Source organism: Phlebotomus papatasi, chromosome 2 (genome assembly GCF_024763615.1).
Source record: "Phlebotomus papatasi isolate M1 chromosome 2, Ppap_2.1, whole genome shotgun sequence".
Lineage (NCBI taxonomy): Eukaryota > Metazoa > Arthropoda > Insecta > Diptera > Psychodidae > Phlebotomus > Phlebotomus papatasi.
This window is the reverse complement of record NC_077223.1, coordinates 88,762,257-88,788,359: the sequence shown is the minus strand read 5'-3', so window position 1 is coordinate 88,788,359 and position 26,103 is coordinate 88,762,257. Positions and strand designations below refer to the sequence as shown.

The window sequence follows — 26,103 nt, the reverse complement described above, 5'->3', positions numbered from 1 at the left end:
GGAATGTTATTTTAACTTTTCGGATTTCTCTCAGTGTAGAAAAATTTCTGTCAATAAGGAAATATCTGAATCTGCTTGGGAGAAAAAAAAGAAAAAAAAAAGAAGTAACCATAGCAAGTACTCACCATCAGCCTTAACATCGGTGGTGTTGGCCTGGCTGTTGTCCCACGAGTCCACGGGCTCAAGATTGTCAGGCTGGCGCGAGAAGCCCCTGCCCTGATCCCGAGATCCCGTTCCGCGTCCCATTCTGCCGACACGACCCCCACGGGAGCCCCCACCATAGCCTCCACGGCCACTTCCGCTGCGTCCTGGTCCACGACCCGGACGCCATCCGTCGCCTCCCTTGGTATCTGCAGCATTGCGCTCATTCTCACGCGCCTCCCTGCCGCGCCAACCACGACTATCGGACCCCTGACGACCCCCACGCATCCCGCCACGGCTGCGTGAGCGCTCCTTGTCAGGTCCAGTAGCCTGATTGCCTGATCTGGCATTGGAGGTACTATTGGACTCCAACCAATCACCATCGCCTCCGTCGTTGTTGTTATTGGTGGACAAAGTGCGATTCTTTGACTTCTTCTTGGACGTCTTCTCGAAGGCATCCTCCGTCAGTGTCTCCAGCAAAAAGATCACGGCCCTATCGAGATCATTGTCACACTCATAGAGAGCATAACATACATCCTCTTCGGATCGCTGAGTTGTCTCCATGATGCTAGCCACTTTCTCCTGCATCTTCGAATCCTCAAGACCACCTTTGATGTCAGTTATCTGAGCAATTCGTATCTGTTCAGCAGTTGGCTGCACACACAAAATCCCCATTTTGCACACAAATAAATGCATTCCATTAGAATCAAATTTACAAAATATTTACAAACAAAATGTGTTCCTTGTTTTTTTAATTCAATAAAAAAATATTGTCTCAAAACTGACATTTTTCCCAGTAATTATTAACCTTTCCTGTAAATTTAGAAAACAACCATAAGCATTCGCCAGAATTGCTTGGAAAGTGAAAATATGTTCAAATCATTAAAATCCATTAAGATAAATATTTGAACCTGAAATATTTGGTTATTTTTAACCGTTAATTGTTGGTTAGGTAAATAAATTAGTCATATGAAGCATATGCATCACAGAAATCCAATATATTTCCTAAAAGAAACAAATGTAATTTCTTCCACTTACCCCGCAGCAACTGAAAATGCTACGTGTAACGGGTGGAAGAATTTTTTTTCCTCTAGCCTTTACTGATTAAAAAATTCATCTATTGTCTGATGATTTTTTTGCCCAGTAAAATGTAAAGGCATAAGACAGACACGATAAATAAATTCAAATGATAAGCATATGCTTCATATGAAGTTAGGCATTGCGACTTAACTCTTTCCGGACCGCAGCATATGCTGCAAGCCAATTTCACAATTTTTACTCAAAAATATCTATGCTCAGGAATTAATTGAGGTCCTACAAAAAATATCTTACATTTGGACATCCTTATAGTTTGTAATCATCCACAAGAATAGGATTTTTATCAGTTCTAAATAATTAAAAAACATTGTTTTTTACAGAACATTCATATGCTGCTTTGGGTACGAGAGTCCCAAAAGAGACGAAAGAGTTAAGCTGTAAATATGATTGTGGCGCCACTATCGTCAATCGCATGAACATCAAACGTTCTTAAAAGTTGAATTGCATATTTCTATGCTACTTTGAGTAAATTAGGGACATTAGCATTCAAAAAGGGGTGGCAAAGCGTCTAAGTCTTTGCGAAATACTCGAACTCGTGACCTAGATGCTGTACCGCAAAAGTACTTTCGCATCATTTACCGTTTACCGGTTCTCAACCGATTTGAAGCGATTCATAAATCTCCCAAAAGACCCCCCAAAACAGTTTTAAAGGTAATAGAATTAATTTTCTCATAAAAACTGGTTATCGGTTATGAACCGGTCCATTACCGGTTCAAAACCGATTGGAACCAGTTCAGTTCTGTCGAAAATTCCAAGACCTTTCCAATGACCCCAAACATGGCCCCATTCGCTTGATAAATGCGTTTTCTAGTGTCTTTTTAACCTTTGACCTTGAAAAACCGTTATTAGGAATAATTCAACGGGATTTTCGTATATATGGTGTCTACACACTAGAAGCAATTTTCGTCAAAAATTGCCTTTTTTAAAAAATTCTGTCTATAAGGATAAGGGAAATTTTCTTTAAAAGCGCATTTTTTAAAGAAATTTCTTCTAGTGTGTAGAGGCCAATAGACGAAATGTTCGCCTGGGTAATCTCTAAAACATATCCAAAAATGAAGAAAATCGCACGACGCGTTTTCGTGCAATCCCAAAAAAGATAGTTTTAGTGGGGAAGGGGACGGTGGTAGGGGGGAATGAGGGGCATGTTAACGATCATTGGGTCGACTTATGGGGGGTCCCCCCGAAAGCCCCAAGTCGCTATCTCTTACCGTTTGGCCTCTACAGCCTCGAGTGATTATACTCCGTGGAGTTCGAGCAGTAAAATGCTCAAAGTTGTGCTCTATAGAGTAATGAAGTTGTTTCGTTTGGTCGACAGAAGCCAGTTCGGTTTCTTTAGTGGGAAAGTTTTACAATTGAACAATTCATTAACAAACAAACTGATCGTTTCTATATTAGGGAAAGGTCATACAATAATTTAGACATTTAAATGATTACCGAAGCCAAGGGTAATCGTTTTTTATGGTATGGACTTTTCATGAGCTCAGATTATTGCATTCGTTAGGATTTTTAAATTGTAGGGTCAAAATGAGTATCATCAGTAAATTTTTTTGGAAGGACCTCTTTTTGGAATAAAAAGAAAATTGATAAAAGATATTAGAATTTTTAACAAAAGTCAGTACCTACCGCCACGCGTAAAATAAAATTGGCTCAAAAATAACGTTTTGCTTTTCATTTCGAGCACACATTAGTCCCCACGGTCGCCGGATGCAAATCCGATCAACTTCTCTAAAAGGGGCATGTTGGCTAATTATTACATAAGAGATTACATTTCCATCAGTTTCTGACTAATCCGTCTCCAGCCTTAAGCAGAGAAACGGCTTAGTTAATGAGAAACTGATGGGAAGACATTATTATTTTGTTATTAATTACGTTAAGCTGTCTTTCAGCTTAAGTCGTAAATGTGTCTAGAATATCAGGTGATTATATGTCAAAAATGTCAAATGGATTCTCAAATAATGAAGGATTGGAGAAATTTTTTCTCTTCTACATCAGTAATATTCATTTTGAAGTTAAAAAAAAAATACAGCTTTTTAGAAAGTTACAGTTCATTCGGACCACTCTGCATTTCGCGTATTGCATTTAATAAGATTCCAACTCCGTGAAATTGAAAGGTTTAATATCAAAACTTGTAAATTTTTTATGGAATAGTTTTTAAGGAACAAACTCGTTACTCATCGAATTGAAAAAAAGATATAATTTAAACTCACAAAATATTACTCTGCAAAAAATATCAATTTTTTCGAAAATGTTTTCAAACTTGTATTACGAGAATTTCCTTTGTTTTTAAATTGGAAAATTGTTGAATATTTTCCAAGATGTCAAGGTTTGGAATATATGTTAATAAAATTCATTCGTGCGCTATGCAAAATATTTAGATTGGTCGTCTCTCTGTTTTATAACTCAATTGAGAATAATAATGTATTGCACTTAAATATTTAGTCCATATTTATCCCTGTCAAAGAAAATATAATATAAACAAATCAATTCACAACTAAAACAAATAAACAAATTATTCAGCATCATCTCTCAAATATTTAGGGTGGAATAACCAGTTATCGCCACTTTTAGGAAAAAATGTAATTAATTAAATTATATCTTTTAAACCCTTTTTGCAAAGTAACTCAAATTTGACCCAAAGTTACTCAGATGTATTGACTACAGATTCGTTAAACCAGTAATCCTCGAAAATAATTCTAAGGTATTTAAAAAAATGACTTTTCTTAATAATGCAAAATTAACCACTTCGTCGCCACTTTTTACCACTTTTCGCCATCTTTTTAACCACTTCTCGCCAATTGTTTCAAAAGGAATTTAGAAACAAATATACCTGAATTATTTACAAGAATAATAAAAAAATATATTTTTTGAATGTATTTTTCATTTATTCATTTTTTTTGCCTTTTAGTCATCTTCTTTTTAATCAACATTTCCTTTTTCTCGATGGCTTTTTTGTCTCTCAATAGTTTCTTCTGCTCCTTTTCTTTAATCAGTTTTAACTTGTCTTCTTCTTTTTTCTCAAAAAAGTTTACCCACTTTTCGGTAGTTATTACTGTGGGGGTATCTTGTTTGCTCCTTCGCGTTCTCTTACTTTGTGGCCATCTCTTTATCTGTTGAAATGCTCCTTTCATCACACATTCCAGTGGCGGATTCACTTCAATTTGAGGATGAAGCTCAGTCTTTACAGCTTCAGCCTCTTGAATTCCGTCCCCAGAATTTTCAATCATATTATTCAAGGATTCTGCTTCGTCGAAATCACGCAATATGGCTCTCCAGACCTGATAAAGCTTTTCAGCCTTAATATCGCCCGACCAGTCACCTCCTTCTTCTTTCTGAATCCTAAATTTACTTAGAAGCTTTTCTTCAATTTTCGACTCAAAATAATGAACAAAGTTCTCCTGATTTCCCTGATCTGCAATATCTGAGTCAATGTTCTGGTCTGAAGTTGTATCTTTCAGTCCTGTTCTCTGAATGATTTTCGAGTAATCAACTGCGTCTGCATTAAATGGGTACAATCCAGTTGCGCGAAAGCCTGAGACCACATTTTTGGACATGTTATCTTGTGATATGATTTTTTGTAGAGCTGTCGGAATATCAAATTTGCGAATCTCTCTTCCATCATTCTCAATCCTCCATTCCCTCTTAATTAAGTTCCATTTTGTTTTTAGTGGCTTAAAAACAGCCACATCCAAAGGTTGCAAAATGTGGGTAGAATTGGGATACAATGCTACCAGTACAATTCCGTTTTCTCTACAAAACTTGCTTAAGTGGAGAGTAAGATGTGAGCTATGACCATCAATGAAAACAATCACTGGTCTCTGAATGTTTTGTTGAACGAGGAATTCCAAGAAAACATTTGCTATATACTCGAAGAACGCTGCTCCAGTCATCCATCCTGATTCAGTCTTACCAATTCCCCAATTTGGAGGAGCAGACTGGACAGCAGAAATAGGCATCCGCTCATATTTATATAGGGTGAGAGGAGGAGCAAAAGTGCCAATTGCATTTACTGCAAAGAGAGTGGTAATATTTTCCTTGTCCGAGTTACCGGATTCCACATAGACATGGTGATTCTTTCTCCCAAGAACCAATTCTCCTCTTGGGGCAAGATTGAATCCAGTCTCATCCATGTTAAATACGCGTTTCGGCTCATTTAGAATTCCAATATTGTCTCCTAGCTGCTCCACGACGTCCTGAAACCATGCTCTTATTTTTTCCTCCGTTACACTACCTCTCGCTCTGTTAACATACTCAGCCTTTTTCTGTGAAATTTGCGGATTTCTCTTCAAGAAGCCATAGTACCATTTGTTGCTTGGCCTGTTTCTTTTGAAACCTGATCGTTGGCGTTGTGGAAGATTGGAGATTATTTTTTCCGCCGTGGAAAGAAGGCCCTCTTTGGTTACAGGGAATCCACAGTCGGCCGAAGTGATCACCCAATCAACAATTCTCTTCTCAATCTCCTTTCCGAGACCACTGTGTATTCCTGAACGACCACAATTATCAATAGCACTTCGCCCACTTAATTTGTCTCGTAGAGAAGTTCTCGGGATTTTGTATAGATGAGAAGCTCTGTTGATTGACATTCCATTTCGAACTGCTTGTATAGCTCGCAGTACTGTGTGTGGTGAATAGGTTTGCTTTTTTTTTTAAGTTTATTGCGCCCCATTTTGCATCAATGCTGAATCCTAAGTACATTAAAATAACAAAACTATAAAAAGAACTGTTGGTAATGTAATATAACTCATGTTAGTAAAATCTGTTTTAATATAAAATAAGGATTATTTCAGTAAGGAAACATTGAGATGAACATTTTGTAGCAGACAAGGAAAACAGAAAAGTAAGGTTAGAAAGATAAAAAACTGTCTCTCCAAGAGAAATTCGATTATTTTGAACAATATTATTGAAAGAATATATTCATCGTTACTTTTTCCTTCTGTTCACCTTTTTATTACTCACCTTAATATGATTTTTTCTCCTTTTTTATTTGAAAACTCAATTAATTACACTACTCCCGAAAATAAACAATGCGAATTTGACAACTGAGAATCTATGCAATGAATATAGCTCCGCTTCTTTAAAAGCATGGCGACAGTTGGTAAAATCAATTTCAGAACATTACCACCTTCCGCCATGCTTCAATTTTACTTAATAATTATATAAAATAAAATATTTAGTACATAAACACAAATTTTACTTATTCTACAAATGTACTTTTATAGTCAATAGACAAATTAGTTTTCCAAAAACATTCATTTTGTTGGATAAAAATTCGATGACACTAAGTATATTTATTAAGAAATATTGAATTCTATGCACTGGATTAAAATATTGTTTTAAAAAACGCCCAAATTCTTAAGTACAAAACAAATAAACATATTTTTCGCTTTCATAAGTAGCAACAGTAGAAATACAAATGACTTTGTAGGTCATTTATTTCATAAATAATGAAAAAATAGTGAATTTAATATAGGTGGCGACAAGTGGGTCACTGGCGAGAACTGGTGAATCCACCCTAAGTGAGAAAAAAAATCACCAAAAAGTCAATTGAGAGGATTTTTTCATGATGCAATACAATACTCATCATCTTCCGTTAAATTGCTTTTCTCCCCCATTATTTCTTTTGAGCTGATATAAAATCCCCCACAACAAAGCCGTATGTGCGCTATTTCTCTCCACTTGTTTACCTTTATCACCGATTTAAGCCGTTTCTCACCACTTGAGAACAAATACCAAACTAATTTACTACAGCAGTACCATAAAGCAGCACGTTTTGCTAGTTTAAGTCTCGGGAAAAAGAAAAAAACAACAGAAAAAGAGTGCAATAATCTTGAGATTTTTCACTTTTAACCAAGAATATCTTGTAATTGAAACCCCAATGTTTTTGCTACTTGTGAGAAAAATACATTTCACTCATTGAAAATTTACCACAAGAAGCTGCTTCTTCTTCAGAGGAGGAACCATGTCCACAGATAAGAATTTTTTAAAATAAAATTTTTCCTTTCAACGCTTTCAACTCAACTATGGAAAAAATGTTTGATAAAGTTTACTTTGTTCACTGAAATATTTTTAGTATTGTGCATTTCAAATTTTCTGTTTTAATTTAATTTACAATTAAATCTTTCTTTTCATCAAAACTACATGGTAACAATTAGAACAAAAGAAAATTAAAGGAATTTTGTCGATACAAGTTATTTCCTTATGCTTATAATAATGACGCAAAACTTAATTTTTGTTTATTTTATTATTTCTCAGAATAACAAAATAAAGAGTTTTCTGTGGCGCAGTTTTAGTTTCCAGATCTGCTGCACAGAAGCTTGTTTGATAAAAAGAACCTTGCTAAATTTTCAATCCATTTCTAAGAATTTTTAATAAGCTTCAACTTTTTATCGTGGATTGATATTTGTCCACTCATTGCTCATTACAACATCTTGAGACCAAACGGTTAAGGATAACATCTTAGGGCTTCAATGGACTCACTCCCATCAACTTCAAACCAGACTTTGAACAAAAGTCAGAAATTTGTTATTTAAATTATAATATGTTGAATCTTTGAATCTTCGAATTAGAACAAAAATTAAAACGGATCGAAAATCAAATTCGACGAAGTAATATGTCTTAATTTTGAAAGTGATTTTTAGTCAAGTGAAAAATGTTTTTTTTTGTACCAAAATATTTTAGGTAGACTTTCGCTAATTCGGCTCTTTTAAGATCGGGATACTTTTTAATTCGAGCAGCAGTTAATTTTAAAAAAGTTTATTGACATTTTTCAAGTGTGATTATGATAATCGAATTATGCAAATATGCCCAAAATTTCCACTGTTTGACTTTAGTTTTGATGTGATTTTGCATTATTAAGAAATTTTAATGCAATTCACAATAAGTATGAGTATCTAAACTTAATATGAGTACGCAGATGAACAAAAAATCATTGCATTTCAAACAGTTTGACGCCCGAATTTCTCTCTAATTTGGGTGACATATCAGTCCCGAATGCCCGAATTTGAGAGAGTATACTGTAGCAAGCAATTTCATTGATTTTTCAGGATTAACCGGATCATTTGCCCATAATGTCGAATCCTAAGTAATATTTTCCCAAAAATCAGGACTGATAAAAAATTAGAAAAATTAAGCCATATGGCTAAACCTTAGGTCTGAAACCCGTATAAAGGAAGCTGGGCCTTATCATAATTTAATTAAGATCTACAATTGGGTCATAAGAAAATTGTTAAATTCGTAATGGAGATGGGCTTACTCAAAGAGCTATAATACAACCACAGACTGCTCCGACGGGTCGACCGGGTGATCTGTGGTCATGTAAGCTCAACACCAAATTTAAACAAAAAATAAATAAATTAAAAAAATAATAAAATAAAATACAGTAATAATAATAAACAATCAATCAAAATTCTACATACACACTAAATCTTAAAAAATGCACAAAATTCATTAACTCCTTCCGGATCGCAGCATATGCTGCAAGCCAATTTCACCATTTTTTAATCAAAAATATCTAAGCTCAGAAATTAATTGAGATCCTACAAAAAATATCTTACATTTTGACATCCTTATAGTTTATAATCATCCATAAGAATCAGATTTTTATCAGTTCTGAATTGTTAAAAATCATTGTTTTTCACAGAATATTCATATGCTGCTTTGGGTACTCAGAGTCCCAAAAGAAACGAAAGAGTTAAAAGTTTAATAATATAATAATACAATTGTTTTGTATATCTAAATTACATTACGTTATAGCCCAGATTTTTTAAGATTCGAAAAAATAGCGTTTTTAGTGTAGCGCCACCTGTCCCTATTCTTCATTTTGGTTTTTCGAATTATAACAGTTTTTTTGTGCAAACGCATTATAACATTGTTTTTTTTTGTGATCTAAATTAAATATTGCTGAAAAATTTAATTTTTTTCGATAATTTTCAATAACAATGAACCATGGTTAGGGGAAGTGTGCCAAATTTCGGCCAGCTTCTAATTTCGGCCACTTTGAGTGTAATTTCGGCCATGCAAATAAATTAATTAAAATTTTGTATGTTAACTTCGAATAGTCAATGAATTCATGTTGTTTTTAAATATTTATTCATTTTAGGATGAATTAGCACAAATACCGTTAAATTTTAGGTATAATTTAGGTGTACTCAGTGTGGAAAGAGTCTTACAAAAAGTGTGACAGATCGATTGTTTCTAGCAGTCTTTTGATTTTATTGTCTCTGTTTATGTTAATAGTGAATCAATCTTTAAATTTCGGGTGAAATTTCCCAACTGGATCCTGTATTTCGCGTAAAAAAGTATATACTTTGTGAACGTCTCTGCGGTGAGGTAGTGTTGCCTATTCCGGCAACGTCTTTTGTTTTGAGTTTTACGTCTTTTCAATTTTTGAGTTCTACAATGACCAGAGAAAAAAAAACCATTGCTTCTATGAAAATGATGATGTGGAAAAGGCATTGGAAGAGTTCAGAAGAGGAAGTTGTTACGGGAATCTGCGCGTAAATTTGAGATGCTACTCTTCAGGTCTTCAGGACAAATTACACGGAAGATCTCAAGGCTTGTGGTATTAAACGTATTAAACTAAATATTAAACTCGTTCCGTTTGACGTTTTGAAATTTTCTATTCGTTGCGTCACAAAAGGTGGTCACAAACAAGGTGGTCGGAATTTCATTCAAAGTGGCCGGAATACCGTCGTTGCGGGTGACTTTGCACTCGGGGGGTGACTTTGCACTCTGCTGTTCGTGAGAGTTTGAACAATTCTAGCACTTATTGATAGTCTTCGCCGATCCGGTCTACCATGTCAAAGTACATAGGGATATGTTAAGTACCAAGTAAGGTACATTGATCCTCAAAAGGATTCTTGTAGTTTCAGTAATAGTCAATGAAATCTTAGTATAGGTATTTTGTCAAAAAACGACTCCGCGAAAAAGTTATCTGAAGATGCAATTCCAAAATCGATTTCAGAGAAGTAAATTGCCCAAATATATTCTAAATTTATCTGGCTAGAATAATCCACTTCGATTTTGTTCATTATTTTTAGTAAATTCCTTTTTTTCACTATAGTCTTCCTAAGAACGCATGATTTATATTATAAAATTGCATATAATGGACTTTCTCAAGCTTTATTATAGAAGTATTTGGCCAAAAATTATTCAATTTCTTTTATAACTTAAGATAAAATGACCGAGATCTACAAGATGGTGTGGTCGCCATCTTGATTTGACGATTCTGTCCGCCATTTTGAATAACTGTCAAAACAGAAAACTTATCCGATTGAGCTGAAATTTTAGTATGTTCTGGCTGATGTCAAGACCTTTTCAGAACATATATAAAATCCGACCTAGGTCAAGCGATTGTCTGGATATTGGGGCTTTAAGTTCAAAATTTTGACATTTTCTTTAATACAGAACTACGGAGAGCTTCTTTTATCGAAACCATCACAAAAAGGCAGTATTATCGTTAGGCGATGAGATCTAAATAACAAACAAAAAGAAAAGTAATGTTTTTCTTATAACAGCATAATATTTGAAGATCTGAAAAACTTTTGCAAAGATGAAAAAATAAAAAAATAAATAAATGCACTTTTCATTTTTTTCAATTATGTTAGAGTAAATAAATATATAAAATACAAGCCTCAACCATTTCTAATGGTTACTGAGGCATTTCGTTTAGGTTTTAAAATTCAGGCTTAGAAAATAAAGATCGCCAAAATATGACATGAGCTACAACATACTAAAATGTCAACCCAATCGAACCAGTTTTAGGGTTTGACAGTTATTCAAAATGGCGGACAGAAACGTCAAATCAAGATGGCGATCACGTAATCTTGTAGATCTCGTGCATCTTAGCCTTAGATGTGAAGGTCTTCATTGTCGTTTATTATCAGAAATTGTTGATTTTTTAGTATTTATTAAAAAGTGCAAAGTCACCCGCATCTTATCCCAAGTGCAAGCCTTTTTTCTTGATTTTTTTAAACATAGTAAAATTTTAAAAAATTAATGCTAGTGGCACAAAATCCATTCATTAACAACTGAATACAAATAATTTTACTCAAAAACCCCCCTCCCTTTACTTTAACTATCCACTTTTAGAGGGCAAAGTTGAAAAACAGCGAAAAAACGTGCAAAGTCACCCGCAACGACGGTACTACCCAAAGTAATGTCCACATTTTTACTAATTTTTCAATATTTCAGGAAGAGATTTAAAGAAAGCGAAAATGATAAACTAGTTTTTAAGCTTCCACACAACCCTCCCGAAAAGGAAGTAACAAAAAGTATCAATATGAATTAAAAATTATTTCATTTCAAACTTAGGACTTCGGTGTTTATATGCAACTATGCCGAAGTTTGGCACACTTAGGGTAAGTGTGCCAAATTTCGGCATAGTTGCATTCAAGCGTCAAAGTCTCAAGTTTGAAATGTAATATTTTAAATTTAAATTGATTTTTTTATTCTTTCTTCTGAAAGAGTGTTGCTTGGAACCTTGTAAAGAGTTTACAGTCTTTATTTACTCTAAAATCATTCTTAATACATTTTAAAATGAATAAAAATATAGACATCGTTTTGGTACCCTATTTCGGCCACCTTCATTCCCATAGTTCCTTGCCCTTCAGAAATTCTTCCAATATCTTTTTCACGTCATCTCGTTTGTCGAAACTACATTTTTTGTTATTCTTTTGTATTGTATAATCTCTAGAGTACGTAAAATCTAAACTTTCTTGGAAATTTGAGGAACAAAAAAGGTGGCCGAAATTGCAAGCTGGCCGGAATTTGGCACACTTACCCTACCCTATTTAAAATAGATTCTGCATATCTGCAGCTTCTATTTTGATAATTCTGCACAAAGTAGGAAGGATTTTAGTTAGATAACTGCTATAGGCAAAAATTGAATTAAAAGTTTACGTAGTGACGATATTATTCAATAAACATATTCCACAATGCTTTCTAAAATTCATAAATAATTCTCCTTTTGTTGATTTTTCATTTATATAACTTCCCCCAATACATTGGCCCATTTAACTGATGATGCGACAAAATTGTGCAGCGGAAGTCCATTTTCAAAATATTTATATTTCTTCCGAATTCCCCAACTTTAACATTTTTATTTTAGACTCTTTTAATTCATTATGGGGCAAATGAAGCAGAAATGTACTGAGCTTTGTGCAAAAATTTTAAATATTATTATCAAATGAAATAATTGTAGTAAGAAAAAATATATTAATGAAGTGTTCGAAGCTTCAAAGGCTTCCCCTATGGCATATTTTTGTACTGGCTGTTGTAAACAAATTTATTAACTGAAGAGCTTTGACTCATTCTTCTTTTTCCGCATAATTTTATCAATAAAATATACCCGGTGAGATTCGCAAATATTGCCGCGGAAATTTCCCGGAAATGCGATACAATTACACAAAGTGCAATTAATCATTGCGAATGGAGAGACTGGTACCATGTGCTTTGAGGTGGGGTATAGCATAATCAGCCCATTCTCTTTTGTTTGAGATAATGTTTCTCTCTCTTCAGGGAAGCGCCGTAAGGAGGGAAAAGTCAGTGAGAGACAATATTGATTGGAAATTATCAGTTGATCTTTGGACAGAAGCTGCTCTGCCTGGGATAGCCCCAGAAGCTGATTGAGGGGTGGGGGGGGGCACTGATAAGATTTTCAATGCGTCTCTTACCTTTGCATGTGGTTTCTCCTTCTCTGTCTTTGCATGTTCTGTTTTCTTGTTGGTATTCCCATCATTTCCACCACTTGAGGCTGGATTTGCGCCCTTCTTGGCCTTCTGGCCACCACCGCCGCCACCTCCTGAACGATTCTGTGTGCTCATCGCTATATACACTGTATATATTTACAAGTAGCTGCAAGAATGGCAGAGGAGAGACTGTGAGTTAAGAAAGTCTCACCATTGTCTTTGGCAAAAAAATAAATATAAATAAAATTTCTCGCGAGACAATTTCCCGTTCATCTCTGCGCAATTGGAAGAGAAAATGCCACGCATTTTTTCGGGGGCACGGAGAGAAAATGTGGAACAGATTAATTGGAATTATTTAAAAAAAAAATTAAATATTTTCATCGAATTCCCAGCTTTTCATCCAGGCACAAAAAAGAAAAGAAAAACACTAAAAGAATCTTCTTGACACTATTCCCTGCTCTCAGTCCAAAATGAGTCACTTGGGGTCTGGGGGCATGGGGGAGGAGTGCGTTATGCGAGAGGACAATGACATGAATCAACCGGAAGACGTATGCCTCGATTTGTGGGCGTCCAGGAGTTGCTGACACTGTGTGAATCCGATAGAAACCAACCATAGCTCCCCCAGTTGCCCATTTCCTACTCCCCCTTCTGCACTCAGCAAGGCCATTCGCCCCCCATCCAGAATGGCCCCCATTTCCCATCCGCGCATTTTTGACACATTTGCGGCTCAGCCCCGCGGAGGCCACACAAAGGCCATGGTATTTTCACCCATTTCCACCCCAATTTCCCCCGTAGCTGGCCCAATTTCACACCCAATGCACTCCTCGCACCAGCCCAGCCCAATCCCACACAGCCCCAGGACATCGGCAGGTGCCAAAGTGGCTGAAATATCGCAGAAATATGCGATGAGACCATGTGCCAAATAAAATTACAGACGCCATTTCTCTTTCAAGTGAAAATCTCTTGACGGAATGTCGCTCAGACGCGTCACACTTTTCCCACTAATCCCATACGATTCCATGGCTTTTATCACATCAATTCACTGCCCCAGGATCTACTCCACATTTTCAGCACATCTTTTGCTAACTCCATGCACTTTCTCACCCCGAAAAAAACATTTTTATACCAATTGTCTGACACCATCGTACCTGCTTCTAATGTCGCTAGAAACTGTGATCACGTGACCCCGAACGTGGCGACGCCTAGTGGGAGTTTGTCATAGAAAGGAGATGCCAGATTCGTAGCCAACTTCACAAAAGCCTATTCGCGGACTTTTTGAGAAATATTGTTTCAATAGAAATCACAGCAATTGTGTTTGAGGCAGAATTTTAATTCATAAAATTTGCTCTCATTTGACTCTTATCCACAAAAAAGATAACTAATTTCTTTATACATTTCGTCTGTTAAATCAGCATTTATCGTAACTTCATTTTTGCGATTTTGCGATATATACATATTTGGAGTCAGCGTAATTTTGTACATTAAACGCACTTGAGAAAAAGAAACTTTTATAAGCCCAATAAAAATTATTTTAAACAAAAATTATCGTAAAAGTGTCACGGAAGGACCAAATGACAGCCGCTGCCATTGTTCGGATTTTACAAAATATTTTGACATTTTTACTTATATTTTAACATTCGGAGCCTCACTCAGTTCTTTTCTTGTGTCTGAACCAGAAATTTCATCTCCTTGGTCACTGTATCTAAGAATTTCCAAACATTCGATGTTTTCATCTTCATCAGAATCATATAAGAATGCTTTTTCATTGAGCGTTTTACGACCTCAATATTTTTACTGAATTTTCATTATTTTTCTTCACAATAATTTGCAATAACACTTTCAAAATGTTCTTTCAACGCTTCTACACATTAATAATCAAGAAAATTACATTTGCAAAACGGCAAACTCCCATATAAAATGCATATGGCAGTAACTGTCACTTGGTCCTTCCGAGTGCACTTTTTTTGTTTTTGCAATATTTTTACATTAATAATTAATTTTTATTAAAAATTATATAACGATAAAACTGCAAGATAAATTCTGCACGCATTCTATTAGGCGTCTAAGCGAAATGATATATTTTTCATTATAAAAAAAATAAAATTAAAAATAAAATTGGCAGCGGCTGCCACTTGGAAGGACTAGGGTCCTTCCAAGTGCTAAATAGGAACATCTCGTTGACATTTGTTTGTTTTAATTTAGCTTCTGGGTAAAAATCCATAAAAACAACCGAAACCTTCATGAAATCACTGCTAAAGGATATCTTTAATCCTTTGGTAGTTACGCAAAGTGAAACAGGGAAAGAGATAGTGATGGGTAATTGAATCGATTACCATTTTAAAACAGCGATGTCACTATTTTCTGATGCACTTCGAACACTTTGCCCGCCTTTCCCGTCAATCAGAGTTCTAGGCATACCCTATACCCAATACAGGGATATTTTCTTACTCCACGCATTACTTTCACCTTCAAAGAACCCAAGTTTACCTTAATTTATCTAAAAACACCTTCACTGTGAAATGAAAACATGTTTTTTAATGGAAATTCGCTCAGCTGACAACTCATTGGCATGCAAGTACAAGAAGAAAACTCAATGGATGGCGCTGTTCCCCATAGGAACAGTCTGGAAAACTGTTAGCAACTTAATTTTTAAGCTTTTATGAGAAATAGTTCAACTAGATTGAACTTTTTCTCATAAAAGCATCCTTTTTTCATATGAAATTAAAAATTTTCTAGCAAATTTCTGAATGGAAGTGGCCCATAAGTGCTCTTAATTAAGAAAAAATTATCTGAATTTGTCGTAACTTCCATTTTTGGAGAAGTTATGACAAATTTCCATACAAATTTTCAGTAATAAGCATTTGCCGTAACTTCTTTTGCTCGTTTGCCTGGCTTGTAATTTGCAGTTAAAATGTAATGAGCCCAAGAAGTAGATTTTGATTCTCCAATAGTGTCTTGGATCAGAGGTGTACAAGAAACCGTTGAAACCGAATTAACGTCAAATGAAACATGTACGTCAATGGTCAAAACGCCACTATAACAAACTTATTTTGACGTTAATTCGGTTTCAACTGTTTCTTGCACACCTCTGTCTTGGATAAAAGGTAAATGGAACTCTATTTGCACAAAAAGTCGTTGAATTTCGAAGAATTCAAATTCAATTTCGAATTTTCATACTAAATTTTCGAACAAAGTGGAAAAATTTATCAAATATCACACTAAAAAGCTGGCAGAAGAGTTAGGGCAGAATCACATTGACAGTAAAATGCTCACCGTCACCGTCAAAGCCCTCACCGTATTTCGTTGATTTACGCATTTTTATTGCAATTCTTACACAAATTTTCCATTACGATATTACCTTATCTCATACTCGGTGGCACTAGGTGAAAATAGTATAAGAAAATTGAATAAATAAAGCGAAAATGCGATAAACGGTAAGCAATAAGAAAAACTGTAGGATTTTTTGCTACAGTTTTTCGTACAGTTTTTTTGCTCACCGTTTATCGCATTTTCGTTTTATTTCTTCAATTTTCTTATATTATTTTCACCTAGTGCCACCGAGTATGAGATAATGTAACACGATAATTGAGAATTTGCGTAAGATTAGCAATGAAAATGCGTAAATCAGCGAAATACGGTGAGGGCTTTGACGGTGACGGTGAGCATTTTACTGTCAATGTGATTCTGCCCTTACTCAGTGCTTATGGAGTGATTAAATAATGGGATAAGAACAGTAAACGTCGTTGTTCAGTTTTTTCCTCACAAGAATGTGAAGAGTGAGAAATGTCATTATACCCCCCAAATGTTGATATTTGATGAACTTTACTGTATTATAAATTTATTTTTAATGTTTTTATTTTAATTAGAAATTTTTAATTTTTATTTTCTTATTTTGATGTTGTAAATATCTAAATCTAAATATTTGTTATTTAGGTTGGAAATTTATAACGAATATAAAAACTGAAATTTCTAAATAGTAAAAGTAATCTGAATGTTTTATAAAAATGCAAGAATAAGAAAAAAAAACAATTATATTTTTCTTTTTGAAAAATTAATGTTCTTTGGTCATTTTAAGAATCATTAATGATATATTTGGTACGAATATAACTTGAATGAAGTCAAGTAGACCAGCCGGGTGAGGCCTATTGCAGTGTTTTTCTTGTTATTCACGCACTGTTTTTTGGTGATTTTCTCAAGGAAATTCCACAATGTCCCTGGCCCCTTTTCATCCAGCCAGTGGGATTGGCAAATTCTACGAGAGATCAGCCAAAATCATCAGGTTCGTGCGATATGGATGTGCAAATCGGCCTTTCTTTCACATTGTGGTTATGGAGGTTAGGAAACAGCCCTCTCCTTCCGGGAAATCCTCCTAAAATCCTGCATTTTCTCGTTTTCCAGCGTCGGAAGAATCAGCATCAACCTCCAATTGAGCAGGTAGGCACGTACGATCCAATGCCTAATCAGTACAACCAGCAACTTGTCTCCCTGAACGTCGAACGGATAAGGCATTGGATTGGGAGTGGAGCTCACTTGTCCAGGCCAGTTGCTGAGCTTCTAGGCATCTCAGGACTTATCCCCATTCACCCAAGAACCTATATAACTGCCTGGAGGAATCGCAAAGAATTAGCAAAAGCGAAAGAGGAAGCCCAATCAGCAGAAACATCTCCTAAAGAGTGATCCTTATCCGGACAACCATTTTTAGTCCAAGTAAGAGTTAAATAAAAGTCTAAACAGAATTTTCTATCATTCTTTCATTTACTAGAATCTCTTAAACCACAATTGTCTTTATCTGCTCAACATGCTCAATCCGCTTAGATGGGCAATTTATATAAAAAGAATATATAATTCCCGAAAGGCAACTCGACGAAAAATATACAATTTGATGATTACCCGAAATGTCTTGTGCTTAATTAAAGCATCGTGATTACTTGGCCATTGTGATGGATTAAAATGGGATAAACAATCGGGATAGAAGGGGGATAGGACATTCGTTCAATTTAAGCAACATTTTTTTCTTTTTATCTTCCCGTCAAAACTCTCTTCAGTTTGATACTCTCGGTGGTTTCTTTCTTCCTTAAAACTCTTCATTCATTCTTGCTCATGATGTCTCCTGCCATCTTCTTCGCCTTATCAGCCAGTTTATTGAGAGCAGCATCGGTTTCTGCAAAAGAAAAAGCAGGATTAAAATTAAAAACGAATTTTAGTGCGCTATTTTAAAAATAAAATGAGAGATTATCCTTAGAGGAAAAACCAGGAAAGGGTCACATAGAGCATTTTTCTAAAGAAAAAAGTGTTTTTTTATCAAAGTAAATCATTTGACATGTTTCAAAATTCGAAAATATTTATTCTGAGAAGTTTTTTAGTTGAATAACATTTTTAAATAAAAGAGAAGCGCAGAAATACTCGTACTTTGAAGAATTTTTAGGTAAGTCAATTCGAAATCTTAAACTTGTCTGTCCAAACAATAGATCTCAATATATCCCCGATCTGGCACACCTTTTAGATCAGGAAAATACCGTCTAATCAAAATTTGCATCCCTTTCTTTCTTAAAAGCTTTGCATATGTCTATCTCGCTCTTTCGGAATCTTCTTCTTTTTCTTTTGTGCGTCACAACAAATTCAATTTTGTTCAGTCCAATTTCGAGACCGAAAAAGTTTTGAGAAAGAAAGGGACAAAAATTTTGATTTCATGAAATTATACCTACACAGTAAAAAATCGTGTAAAAAAAATAACATGTAATTTCCAAATTACCACTAAAAAAATTGTAAATTTTGATTTTTACCACTATTAAAATGGTAAACTTTGTGTAAAAAATAATTTGTGTAAAAATTTTCAGCGTGTAATTCAAACATGTAATTTTTACCACTATTCAAGTGGAACAGTGTCACTTTAAAAGTGGTAAATATTCAACAACGTGTAAAATTTGGTGCATGTACTCAAAAACGTGTAAAATCGCCATTACAGTTTGACAGCTGCTGGAAGCATCCACCTCGGTGAGTATTTTCTTTAGTTTCTTGAGTTTTATAGCTTCTAATTTTGCAAAAAAGACCAAATCCCTCAAGAAAAAAGTGGAGTACTCCTGCTAGTGTGAATTTTCAAAGTTTTATGTGAGTGATTGTGGAAAAAATCCAGTGTTGAAATTTACGTGGCGTCACTTTCAGTTGCATCTGTGCATATTTTGCCTCGGATTTCTGGTCCAAAGGGCAGTTTTCTGCCAGTGGTGGCCCCCACAATAACCACCCCTTGTAATCATCAGTCGTTCAGTTCAATATTTAAGAAATACAGTGTGAAAATCTGCATATATTTTAACGGGTATTGAACATGTTACAACTTGTCACAATTCCACATTCTATTCCCGGAATAGACGATTTCCCTCAGTGTTTCTACCCCGTGGGGCCCTCCTGTGCTCTTAGTGAGTCTCAAACCCATCGCTCATTGATGCTCCCAAGTTCCAGTGAAAGTTTGAAGCGTATTTTTTTCCGCTATTCAACTTCTATGATTACGATTGTGTAGTTCCGGGAACGATATCCCTTAGTACCCTGTTTATAGGGCATTTACTTCTGTGCGGGTGACTTTCACTTAATTAAGCTTATTTTATATTACAGAGGGAACTGGATCACGGAGATGGACAACCAGATGAAATAAAAGTATGCTGATAGAACAAATAGAAGCTGGAATGCAGCAATTAGGAAGATGTGCATGGAGGAATATCTGACGAAGGAAGCAAGCAGCCCCCTAAGGTTAGTTTTTTTCTTATTATCTTCTTAATCTTTTCACAATTGCGTCTTATTTCGCTCCTGGACCTGCGAATCTTAAATTTCTATTTTCTATCTAAAAACTGATTGTTTTTTTTTCTAATTTGCAGATCACCAAAATTGCATCCTCAAAAAAGAATTCCTTCTACATAAACGAGGCTTTTGATGCTGGACATGGATAACCAATAAACGAAGAGGGAAAAATTGTGAAAAGAATTTTTTTTAGGAAAAATAAAATTACACGCTAGAAATTACACGTTTTTTAATTTTACACGCTCCTTTTTACACATTTTTGAAAATTACATTCTGCAAATTACACGGAAAAACATTACACGCTGAAGATTACACGTTTTAAAAATTACACTTTTCCCAAAATTACCACTATAATAGAGATGTCAAAAATTACCTACTATTATAGTGGTACTTATTTTTTACTGTGTAGGTTAAAGGCGTTCCAGAAGCTTAAAAAAACGCCAAGCTTCAAAGGATAAATTTGGATAAGCTAAAATTGGCTTATGACAGCTGAGATTCGACACAATCCACCCCACCGTGCTTGCAACTTCAATTATATAAATTGCATTTTAAAGGTACAGTAGACTCTCTCTCAATCGGGAATATGGGGCAAAATGTCATCCGGTTTAGCGATAGAATTGAGCGTCAAAGTCTTTGTAAATTCCACAAAAAGCGCTCAATTATAAAGAATCACAATAAAATAGGAAGAACTGCAGTGAATTTGAGCGAATTAGCTTCATAATTAAACGTGAACATTGTCAACAAAATTTGTCGCCCGATTGAGAAAGAGCCGATTGAGCGAGAGTCTACTGTAATGGCTCCGGCACACCTTTTAGATCAGGCCAATTTCATGAAATCAAAATTCACATCCCCTTTTTATTAACACGTTTTGCATCATCTATCTCATTCTTCGCACTCCAAATTTGATTAAGTTAAATTGAATTTGTTGTGATGATTAAAAGAAGATGAAGTATGTGAAAGAGTGAGATAGGAATATGCAAAATTTGTGAGAACGAGAGAGATTCCAATTTCGACTTCATGAAATTTTCCTAATCTAAAAGGTGTGACGAAGCCATAGAGAATCGTGTCGTGAATAGAGCCCTGCGTACGGCTGCGCGCATGTAATGCGCGCAGCGCGCAAGCTGATTTTTCACGCCGTAGCAGCACAATCTTTTTTGTGCGCGCAGAATGCGCGCAGCAGCAAAAGTTTTCATTCGCGCAGCATTTAACTTTTATCATTATTTATATTTTTTACATTCTTTTTTCTTGAGGAAAAAGTCTGTCATTTGGAATCACTTTTGTTATTTTCATGTTATATTCAGAGTTTTAATACATGAAATTACAAATATATTACTATAATTCAAATTTGAGTAATGCTATGACTAAAATTGGACGCAAATAGTGGAAAGTGACCATACTATGGAATGAAGTCTAATATTTGCAATACTTTCATGATTTACACACAAATCAAAGCTATTTTCTACTACAGCAAAAAATGTCTTGCTTATTAGGTTCATAAACCTACCACAAGCAATTTTTGGAAAACCTTAGATTTTCCTCAGGAGGATAATAAAAATTCCGTGACGATTTTTATAACATAATGGTTGGGTGAGGTCCCAACCTTATTCATACCACAATTTAAGTGAATTGAAACGGTACTCAAGAAAAAACTGGTTTGCGGAATCTTCGTTTTTTTCCTATTCGTTTTTTACGCTTTTGTATTTCCCAGTTTCTCTTTTAAATCTTTGTCTTGGGTAATTTTTGTTTTTTTGGAAATCTTGTCTTTCATATATTTTAAACAAGCATATTTTATTAAAATAACTAATGAAATCACATTGTTTTTTTTTAAGATTTTAGTTTTGTACTTCAGGGCAACGGGAAATTTACTGTTTTGGGAAATTATCAGTATCATCTATCGGGGTAAAATAAAATTTTCTGTGTTTTGGGAAGTTTTTAGTTACGTCCTTTGGGGCAAAGGGAAATTTTCTGTGTTCTGGGATTTTTTTAGTTTTGTCCTTTGCGACAAAGGGAAATTCTTTGTGTTTTGCGAAGTTTTTAATTTCGTCCTTTGGGGCAAAGGGAAATTTTCTGAAAAAATGGAAATTTTTGGAAAGTTATAAAATATACTTGAACAAAATGTATGACAGACAAAATTTCCGATAATTGTGGAAAATATATGAAAACAAGATTTCCAAAGACAAAGTTTCCAAAAAAAAACAAAGATTACCAAATACAAAGATTCCAAAGACAAACTGCGAAAAACAAAAATGTAAAAAACAAAATAGAAAAAACAAAGATTCCGCAAACCGACTCCTTCTTTGCAAATTGTATTGTGGAAAACACGAACGATATTTTATACATGAATAACGCAAAATCTCGTTTAATAATTCTTAAACTGTACGTTAGTTATTATCGTTATTAATGAGATAAATTGGATGAGAAATGCATAAAAGTGTCTGAAAATCTTTAAAGTCGATTTTCTCGGAAACTATGAGAGATAGAGGCCTCATACTTTACACCCTATTAGAGCCTCTTTTAGGCTCAAGGTGTGTGAAATTTCACATTAGGTCAAAAATGCATTAAAGCGACTAAAAATTTTTAAAGTCGATTATCTCGGAAACTTTGAGAGATAGAGGCCTCAAACTTTGCATTCGATTAGAACCTTGTTTAGGCTTGAGATATTCCAAATTTCAATTGAAAATGGGGTAATTGAATGAGAAACGATCAAAAATGTCTGAAAAGCTTTGAAGTTCATTATCGCGGAAACGAGATCAGGAATCTTTGTTTTTTCTATTTTGTTTTTTACACATCAGAGTTTGTCTTTGAAATCTTTGCATTCGGTATATTTTGTTTTTTTTTGGAAACTTTGTCTTTGGAAATCTTGTCTTTCATACATTTTATTTTAGACAAGTATCGGAAATTTTGTCTGTCATACATTTCGCACAAGTATATTTTATAACTTCCCAAAAATTTCTTTTTTCTCAGAATACTTACCTTTGCCCCAACGGACGATACTGATAACTTCCCAAAACGCATTTCCCTTTGCCGCAAAGGACAAAACTAAAAACTTCCCAAAACAGAAAATTTCACTTTGCCCCAAAGGACGAAAAAAAACTTCAAAAATCGTTGTAATTTAATTATTTTATTCAATAAAATATACTAGTGTAAAATGTATGAAAGACAATATTTCCAAAGACAAAGTTTCCAAAAAACAAAGATTACCGAAAACAGATTCCAAAGACAAATTCTAAAAAAAAAAAAACAAAATGGAATAAAAAACAAAGATTCCGCAAACTCTTGGAAACTATCAGAGATAGAGGCGTCATGCTTTACACCCTATTAAAGTCTTCTTTAGGCTCAAGATGTGCGAAATTTCACTTGAAAATTAAGAAAATTACTGCTCATTTTTAATTTTTTACTGACAACTTTTTATTTTTTATTGTCCATTTTTTATTTTTTCTGACCACATTTTATTTTTTACTGCTCATATTTAATTTTTGCTGAACAATATTTTTACTATTTTCAATTTTTTGTTGACCACTTCTTGTTTTTTATTGAACTTTTCACTGACCATTTTATTTTCTCAGAGAATTCAGAAAGTTTTTCGTTCAACAAATTCACGTATTTCCTAAATTTTACTTCATATCTACAAAATTAATAAAAATAAAATCCTTAAAATAGACGAATTTTATGTATGAAAATAGCAACAATTTTTTAAATGAATTTTATACATACCGTCGTTGCGGGTGACTTTGCACGTTTTTTCGCTGTTTTTCAATTTTGCCCTCTAAAAGTGGATAGTTAAAGTGAAGGGAGGGGGGTTTTTGAGTAAAATTATTTGTATTCAGTTGTTAATGAATAGATTTTGTGCCAATAGCATTAATTTTATAAAATTTTACTATGTTTAAAAAAATCAAGAAAAAAGGCTTGCACTGGGGATAAGGTGCGGGTGACTTTGCACTTTTTAATAAATACTAAAAAATCAACAATTTCTGATAATAAACGACAATGAAGATCTTCAAATCTAAGGGTAAGATGCACGAGATCTACAAGATGACATGATCGCCATCTTGATTTGACGTTTCTGTCCGCCATTTTGAATAACTGTCAAAATCTAAAACTGGCCCGATTGGGTTGAAATTTTAGTATGTTGTAGCTGATATCAAGACCTTTTCAGAACGTATCTATGTTCCGGTCTACGTCAAGTATTTACCTTGATACAGGGGCTCAAAGTTTAATAATTTGAAATATTCATATTTTGGCGATCTTTATTTTCTAATCCTGAATTTTAAAACATAAACGAAATGCCTCTGTAACCATTAGAAATGGTTGAGGCTTTTATTTTATATATTTATTTACTCTTACATAATTAAAAAAAATGAAGTGCATTTATTTATTTTTTTATTTTTTCATATTTGCAAAAGTTTTTCAGATCTTCAAATAATATGCTGTTATAAAGAAAAACATTACTTTTCTTTTTGTTTGTTATTTAGATCTCATCGCCTAACGATAATACTGCCTTTTTTGTATGGTTTCGATAAAAGAAGCTCTCCGTAGTTCTGTATTAATGAAAATGTCAAAATTTTGAACTTGGAGCCCCAGTATCCAGACAATCGCTTGACCTAGGTCGGATTTTATATATGTTCTGAAAAGGTCTTGACATCAGCCAGAACATACTAAAATTTCAGCTCAATCGGATGAGATTTTTGTTTTGACAGTTATTCAAAATGGCGGACAGAATCGTCAAATCAAGATGGCGACCACACCATCTTGTAGATCTCTGTCATTTTATCTTAAGTTATAAAAAAATTTGATAATTTTTGGCCAAATACTTCTATAATAAAGCTTAAGAAAGTCCATTATATGCAATTTTTTAATATAAATCATGCGTTCTTAGGAAGACTATAGTGAAAAAAAGGAATTTACTAAAAATAATGATCAAAATCGAAGTGAATTATTCTAGCCAGATAAATTTAGAATAGATTTGGGCAATTTACTTCTCTGAAATCGATTTTGGAATTGCATCTTCAGATAACTTTTTCGCGTAGTCGTTTTTTGACAAAATACCTATACTAGGATTTCATTGACTATTACTGAAACTACAAGAATCCTTTTGAGTATCATTGTACCTTACTTGGTACTTAACATATCCCTATATACTTTGACATGGTAGACCGGATCGGCGAAGACTATCAATAAGTGCTAGAATTGTTCAAAGTCTCACGAACAGCAGAGTGCAAAGTCACCCCCCGAGTGCAAAGTCACCCGCAACGACGGTAGTTTAGAATATAATTGAAAATCAAAACATTATCGTTGTGATAATTATTACAGCCTGTTTCTTAACAATTCCTCTTGTATTACAAAATAATAGCAGTACGACCATTAATGTGTAAGTTTCCCGTCTTAAATATTTATTGTTTTTCCTCAGTATTTGTGAGATATTTGAATTTTATAGATTGATGATTTTGGTATATATTTTTGTGGATGTTTTTGGTTTTTAAAGGATTTTCAACACAGGATACTGGTCAAAATAGGCCTAAAGACCTAAGACCTTGGTAAGGGGGGGGGGGGGCAGATAAGGGGGGAAACAAAAAAAAAACAAAAACAAAATAATAGGTGAGATTGTTAAGAATCTCACCTAATATAATCATTGTACTATATTTTGAAAAAAGTTGATTAATATAGTCATTACCACAATATAAAGAAAATTTTCTTAGATTCGTTTATATTTATTAAACAACTTATTAAAAAATCACACTTTAATAAAATTTATTGAGAGAATGACATTTTTGAGAATTACTTTAGACCTTGAAAAATACAATCAAGGAATGTGTCAAGATATTGGCATGTTATACACGAAATAACGTAGTAATAATTTTAATAGGCCTATTTTGCATTGTACCACATTGCTACAAGATTTAAGACTTGAATAAGTTGCAGTAGTTTTCGAAAAAATAAAAAAGATTTTAGTTTACACCGTTTCTTCATAGTGATTCTTTTCCAAACGTACGACATTTTTGGGACAGGAATATTTCTCAAACTTACGATTTTTTTTTTTGGAACAGGGGGAGTATGAAATTAACATCGCTGTATTATTATAAAAGAAAGGGATACCATGAAATGAATAGTAATAACTACAGGCTACTGTCAGATAGAAATCCAGCTTATGCCGAGAGACGACTTAGTGGGAAACTGGTGGGAATGTAGTATAATCAATATTTTGATTATAATTACGTTAAGTTGTTTCTCGGCTTAAGCCGTAGGAATGTCCAGCACATAAGACAGAACGATGAATATTTTATTAAATTTTGGTAAGTAAGTATAAAATTTTAACCGTAAAAAACAAATAAAAAATAACGCCAATTTTAATCTTTAGAAGAAATTAAATCATTATGAGAATTTTAGTATAAAG

General features: G+C 34.2%; 4 protein-coding genes across 25 annotated transcripts in view; 1 reads left to right on the top strand and 3 right to left on the bottom strand.

The window, feature by feature from the left end:
• The window catches only part of LOC129804879 (protein lingerer), a 59,109-nt gene extending 44,974 nt beyond the window's left edge, over nucleotides 1-14,135 (bottom strand). For 18 of the 21 annotated variants that reach the window (XM_055852548.1, XM_055852551.1, XM_055852557.1 and 15 more), the window contains exons 1-3: nucleotides 14,072-14,135; nucleotides 12,909-13,089; nucleotides 126-795 (exon numbers count right to left, since the gene is read on the bottom strand). In XM_055852548.1, the coding sequence (XP_055708523.1) occupies nucleotides 126-795; nucleotides 12,909-13,058 (820 nt within the window). In that variant the 5' untranslated portion in view covers nucleotides 13,059-13,089; nucleotides 14,072-14,135. Of the gene's footprint in view, nucleotides 1-125; nucleotides 796-12,908; nucleotides 13,090-14,049 lie in introns of all 21 variants that reach the window. The other 3 variants (XM_055852550.1, XM_055852552.1, XM_055852569.1) reach the window with 2 other exon arrangements.
• On the bottom strand, nucleotides 3,787-6,430 carry LOC129804902 (uncharacterized). The gene has a single exon (XM_055852662.1). It carries the CDS (start codon nucleotides 5,817-5,819, stop codon nucleotides 4,125-4,127), a length of 1,695 nt encoding a protein of 564 aa, XP_055708637.1. The 5' UTR covers nucleotides 5,820-6,430; the 3' UTR covers nucleotides 3,787-4,124.
• A 2,901-nt stretch (nucleotides 14,136-17,036) lies between the features above and the next one.
• On the top strand, nucleotides 17,037-17,659 carry LOC129804954 (probable 28S ribosomal protein S16, mitochondrial). The gene is made up of 2 exons (XM_055852748.1): nucleotides 17,037-17,257; nucleotides 17,322-17,659. Exons 1-2 carry the CDS (start codon nucleotides 17,132-17,134, stop codon nucleotides 17,598-17,600), a joined length of 405 nt encoding a protein of 134 aa, XP_055708723.1. The 5' UTR covers nucleotides 17,037-17,131; the 3' UTR covers nucleotides 17,601-17,659.
• The window catches only part of LOC129804945 (receptor expression-enhancing protein 5-like), a 21,853-nt gene continuing 13,409 nt past the window's right edge, over nucleotides 17,660-26,103 (bottom strand). For both annotated transcript variants that reach the window (XM_055852736.1, XM_055852738.1), the window contains exon 4: nucleotides 17,660-18,084. In XM_055852736.1, the coding sequence (XP_055708711.1) occupies nucleotides 18,008-18,084 (77 nt within the window). In that variant the 3' untranslated portion in view covers nucleotides 17,660-18,007. The remainder of the gene's footprint in view (nucleotides 18,085-26,103) is intronic.